This window comes from Hydra vulgaris, chromosome 01 (assembly GCF_038396675.1).
Source record: "Hydra vulgaris chromosome 01, alternate assembly HydraT2T_AEP".
NCBI lineage: Eukaryota > Metazoa > Cnidaria > Hydrozoa > Anthoathecata > Hydridae > Hydra > Hydra vulgaris.
In genome coordinates this window covers 63,487,425-63,492,686 of record NC_088920.1, presented here as the reverse complement: position 1 = coordinate 63,492,686, position 5,262 = coordinate 63,487,425, and the positions used below count along the sequence as shown (strand labels likewise).

The 5,262-nt window shown below is 25.0% G+C and overlaps 1 protein-coding gene across 2 annotated transcripts; it reads left to right on the top strand.

The window, feature by feature from the left end:
• Positions 1 to 1,861: 1,861 nt before the first annotated feature.
• LOC136075516 (antistasin-like) lies at positions 1,862 to 4,826 on the top strand. 2 transcript variants are annotated; one of them, XM_065788903.1, is made up of 7 exons: positions 1,862 to 2,009; positions 3,093 to 3,239; positions 3,316 to 3,405; positions 3,478 to 3,567; positions 3,694 to 3,837; positions 4,504 to 4,573; positions 4,652 to 4,826. In XM_065788903.1, the coding sequence occupies exons 1-7, from the start codon at positions 1,898 to 1,900 to the stop codon at positions 4,704 to 4,706; spliced, it is 708 nt and encodes a 235-aa protein (XP_065644975.1). In that variant the 5' UTR covers positions 1,862 to 1,897; the 3' UTR covers positions 4,707 to 4,826. The 2 variants fall into 2 exon arrangements, with proteins under 2 accessions (XP_065644975.1, XP_065644974.1); XM_065788902.1 differs by having other exon boundaries at positions 1,862 to 2,015.
• The last annotated feature ends 436 nt before the right edge of the window (positions 4,827 to 5,262 follow it).

Below are 5,262 nucleotides of genomic sequence, written 5' to 3'. Positions count from 1 at the left end.
AAACAAGACATTCAATGAGTAATTACTACATCCCACTAACATCACTCAAAAAATCTGACTTCTCGACTATATGCCGGGGACCACGCTTGTGGAATTCGGTTTTTGACGAAAATATGAAAAAAATAAAATCTATTGCTACATTTAAAAGAACTATAATAAAACACTTACTAAATTTAAACATTACGTACATTCTCTCATTTTTAAAAAAAAAATTGAAATAATTTTGTATTTTTAATTTTTTATGTACTTTATTTAATTTTAATATTTTATTGAATATGTATATGCATATGTAGCGAATTAAATTTTTTTTTTTTATTGTCTTTAATATGTATACGAATTTTTGATTTTTTTATTTGTTATCTTTTATTTTAACTTTATCTTAAATTTCTTCTTTTTTTTTAACTTTAAGTTCTTTTTTTAACTTTAAGTTCTTTTTTAACCTTCAAATTTTTATTTTATTTTTATTTAAACTTATTAATTTCTCTCTTTTATATAATATTGGAAGATGTAAAATTTTATTGTATTTTTTTGTATTTCACAAAGGGGCTTGATGATAAGCCATTTTGACTTCTACTTGCCCCAGTCAGCTTGTAATTATATATATTTGTTTAAATTTATAGATAACATTGTAAAATGTGTAAAATGACGAAAAAATAAAAAAGATAAAAAAAAATAAATAAAAAAAAGAAAAAAAAAGATAGTAGTCAATTTAGAAAGATAGCATAGAGAATGCGGACAGGATTGCACGCGATGTTAGAAGGTGCAATAGGTAAAATTCATGCTGTTAATTAGGTTCATCTAATTAAAGCATGCGGATAAACACAAGGACTAAAAAGTTTCAGTTTGCCTAGCTTGTTGTTTTTACACTTAACAACTCTATCATTAATTTATAATAAATTTATAATAAAGAGTTCTATAAAAAGGTTTTAGCGTAATTTTTCAAACCGATATTTAATATGAAAGTAATACACAATAGTTAAAGAAGCCTAAAAAATGACTTTATCATTAAAAATGAGTAAATTAATTCTAGGTAGACAATGAAGATAGATAAAGATAATTCCTTTCCCGTAAAAGCTATTTGTAAATATATTAATACATTGATACGATGGGATAATATTTTGTAAAAATAATATATTTTATGTTTTTTTAACATTATTTATGTAATTCTGGTAATGCTAGTTAACCTCAAAAAAATAAAGTTCGAAATAATGAAAAATTCCTTGTCATTTACGTACCTCATTACTGGTAACCTGGATAGCAAATTTAGTGTTATTAAAATGTTTTTAAAAATACAAAGGATTTTCAGAATATGTCTAAAATTAGGTATTGCAAACACGAAAATAATTAGAGTGATTCGTTTCAAACGGATTTACGTTATTAAAATAAGTCGCAATCATTAATGAAAACCGTCAATGAAAGTAGTTAATTATTTTGTTTCATATAAATAGACCTCCATAAAACTTTTAATATTCATATAAATTTTTTAGTATGAGATGTTATTTATGCATGAGAAGTGTGTTTTACTTTGTGATATATATTGTACATAAGTGCTACAGATATATTAAATAAATTATATTAGTAAAGTATTTATAAATTATGAATAAGCGATTTCAAAAGTATGACGTATATGAATAGTATTAAAAAGTAAACAAATTGATAAAAGCAAAAAAACAATGACGTGTATGTCTCTTGTAATTATTTGTATTTTTTTTAGTTATATCTCTAATTATATAAATTTTTTGTTTTAATCTTCGATGTAAGGTTTAAAAATAAATTATTTATTAATTATTATTTATTCATTTTTTTTAAATAAATTATATTTAAAAAAATTTTTTAATGTTTTTTTAATGTTAAACAAAAATAATATGATTTTATTTAGAAAAATATAAAAAAGAAAATGAAACATATTTGGGCCCTGTTTTTGTTTGCTTCTATTTGCTACACTACAACCGCACTTAAATGCATGAATTGTGCTTTGGTAAGATGCAAATCTCCAGTAGGGTGTAAAGGTAAAGGTAAATTTATTATTAGCTCAAGTATGATGTAAGGTTAGGTAGATTATTCCAGTCCCTTTGTAATTTCACCCCTCTCAATATAACAGCGTAGAGATTATATTTAATCATTTATATATTGTGTGAATTAAGTATTTTATTTTGCAAAATAACTAATTTTAAGCTTAAATAAACCTTAAATATTTGTATACATTATCATAAATTAAATAATTATTCTTGGTAGTTGCGTAGAGAAGATTTTTTGATGTTTCAAACATAATATCATAATTATGTCAAATGAGAACCTTTTGCAAAAAATCACGGTGATTGGAGCTTGGAGACCAAAATTACCCAAAAAGCTCGTTTCCCTAACCCAAACGTGAGGGCAACAACCTGATAAAAAACAAGTTTTAGCATAATATACTAACCTCAAAATTTTTGACAGATTTTAAAATTCATTTAAAAATCATTTAGTGTTCAAACTTTATGACCATGTGAAATTTACAACCTCCTCATTTCGGGAAAGTTGACATTTTTTACCTAATTTTTGAATGTCTATAAATTAAATTTACTATAGCATGCTAAAACTTTTTTATTAATTTATTGCTCTCACGTTTGTAAGGGAAGCGAACTTTTTGGGGGATTTGTTTGCCAGGATTTTTTCTAACACACTTGCAGTTGACATTCGCATGAACTTAAATTAAATGGATTTTCCCCAATTGTGAACATATGTTTAATACAAAAAAAAAAAATTTAGTTTTTTTAATGAATTTTAAGTTTGTTTGTTTTTGAAAAAAAGTTCTAATTTTTTCTTATTTAGTTATTTAATAAACTATATAATATGGAATTACCCTCTGATTTACCCTAAAGCTTAAGCATATTGATTTATTATGTGGAATTTTTTTATTATACATTATTGTAAATGTATAAACTCAATATATACAATAACGGTATGCTATAAATGAGTGGTAGGACATACAAAAAAATTCAATTGAAATAATTTTAAAATTTAATTTGGTAACTTTACACTAATTATATCGTTAAAGTTGGGTAAAAAAGTCTTGATAATAATTTATAAATTTTTAATGCTTTTTTTGATAGCTGGAACAGTCAAAGACTTGTGTGGTTGTTGTGACGTTTGTGCACAGGCTTCTGGTGAAAAATGCGGAGGCTCAAGGTTGAACGCTAAAAAATGCGGCAACCAGCTGGAATGTGTCAAAAAGAATAGTACAGACTTGATGGGAATATGTATGAACCATTAATTTGTTTTTATAAAATTTTTTAAAAATATTTTACCAGGTTAAAAAAAAAAAATTTATTTAAGGTCGACCAAAATGCGGACCAGTGTGCAAAATATTTTGCCCATATGGAAATGTACTTGACAAAAATGGATGTCCTACTTGTCGCTGTAAAAGTAAGAAATTTTTTTCTTATTTCTTAAAAGACATTATATGAAAACTTATGACAAATATATTTTTTCCTTAAGCTCAACCAACTTGTGGGCCAGTATGTATGATTTACTGTGTGAACGGAAACGTTCTTGATGGAAGAAGATGTCCGACTTGTAGTTGCAACAGTAAAAAAATTTAATCACTACAATATATTGATAAATATAATAGATTATATTAGAATCAAGTATGAGTTGATCCTTGTGTTAAATTTTATATTTATATAGAAATGTTTATATAAAATATTTATATAGAAATACCAAAATGCGTGTCAAAACAGTATTCAATTGAAGATATAAATTTTAAGCAAAAATGTCCAAGCATCGCATGCCCGTTAATCAAATGTGCTTATGGGCATGTACTTGATCAAAATGGTTGCAAAACATGCTCCTGTCGAAGTAGGCATTTTAAAAAAAAATTGTTTAATTATCTATTATATTATCAGTTTATAATTATTGCTAATTTTAACTTACTCGTGCCATCTTTTTTCAGGAATTTTGGTTGAACTTTTATTAAAGATTATTATATAAAAAATTGAATAAAAATAAATTTTAATATAAAAACTTAGGTACAAGGTTGGAGATGTCAAAATGTTATATATATATATATATATATATATATATATATATATATATATATATATATATATATATATATATATATATATATATATATATATATATATATATATAAATATATGTTAATTTTTACTTTTTTTTTTAAACTTGAAATTACTCTTACGTATAAAACTCGTACGTGTAAAACATCAGTTAACAGTTTGTAGTTAACAGTAAAGAGTTAAAAATAGTTGGCTAAATTTCGATTTTTGTTTTAAAAAAAAAACAGCCTTTTACCAAGAGCTCAAACAACAACATCAACAATAACATATAAATAGTTTAGAAGCATCTTGAATAATTTGTTAGCATGAATTGGGTTTGCAATACCTTTTTTTTACCTGAAATTATTTGTAGTTTTGCAAATATCACAAATTAATCTTTTTATATTGACTAAGTTATTAATTTACATTTGTAATTTCAGTTAATAAGTTTAATATCATTATTTAGCTTTACCTGCATTGTGCACTAAAGATGGATGCTGTAAGGAGCCTACTCGTTTTTGCAACAAACATAAAAAGTATATTAGAGTTTTTAAATCAATAGTTTTGTTTAAAACTTATTTTGCTATATTATATTGAATTTAATTTACTTCTAGTTGTTGTATACACGATTCTACATGCCTCTCATATTCCGGATGGTACAGAAGCTAATCGATATAATCGAAACGCGAAACATTCTTGGAAAATAGAACAAGACAATATTAAAATCTTGTGCTTTTAATTTTCTTTTTTGTAAATTAAAAATAAAAAAAACAAGAAAATTGCACAAAATATCTTTTTATTATTATAAAACAAAATCACTAATGAGCAAAGTTAAATAGCACAGCAGTTCAGCCACCCAATCAGCAGTGCTCATGTTTGTCTGGATCGCTCCACTCTGTGTCACTAAGCGGAAATAGGATTTTACATTTCTTAAAGACTTTTCCAATTTTACATTTTTTTAAATAATTTTTAACGGAATTAGGTTCCCAGCCGGCAAACAACGCTGAAATAACGTTGAAACCTAACGTTGAATTTACGTTGGTTGAACGTTCAGAATAAAAGTTTTTTTCAACGTTAAACGAAAGTTAGGTTCAAACGTTATATCAACGTTAATTCGACGCAAAAAAAACTTTACAATAACGTTGAATTTACGCTGAAACAACGTTAAGAATGACAGTTTTTTTAACGTTGATTTATCAACGTTAAACCGACTGATAAAAAACGT

Coding starts and splice junctions, on each gene's coding strand:
- LOC136075516 (XM_065788902.1), top strand. CDS start 1,898: ATGAAACATATTTGGGCCCTGTTTTTGTTTGCTTCTATTTGCTACACT. Junction 3,240..3,315: donor TACAGACTTGATGGGAATAT/GTATGAACCATT, acceptor AATTTATTTAAG/GTCGACCAAAATGCGGACCA. Junction 3,838..4,503: donor CAAAACATGCTCCTGTCGAA/GTAGGCATTTTA, acceptor ATCATTATTTAG/CTTTACCTGCATTGTGCACT.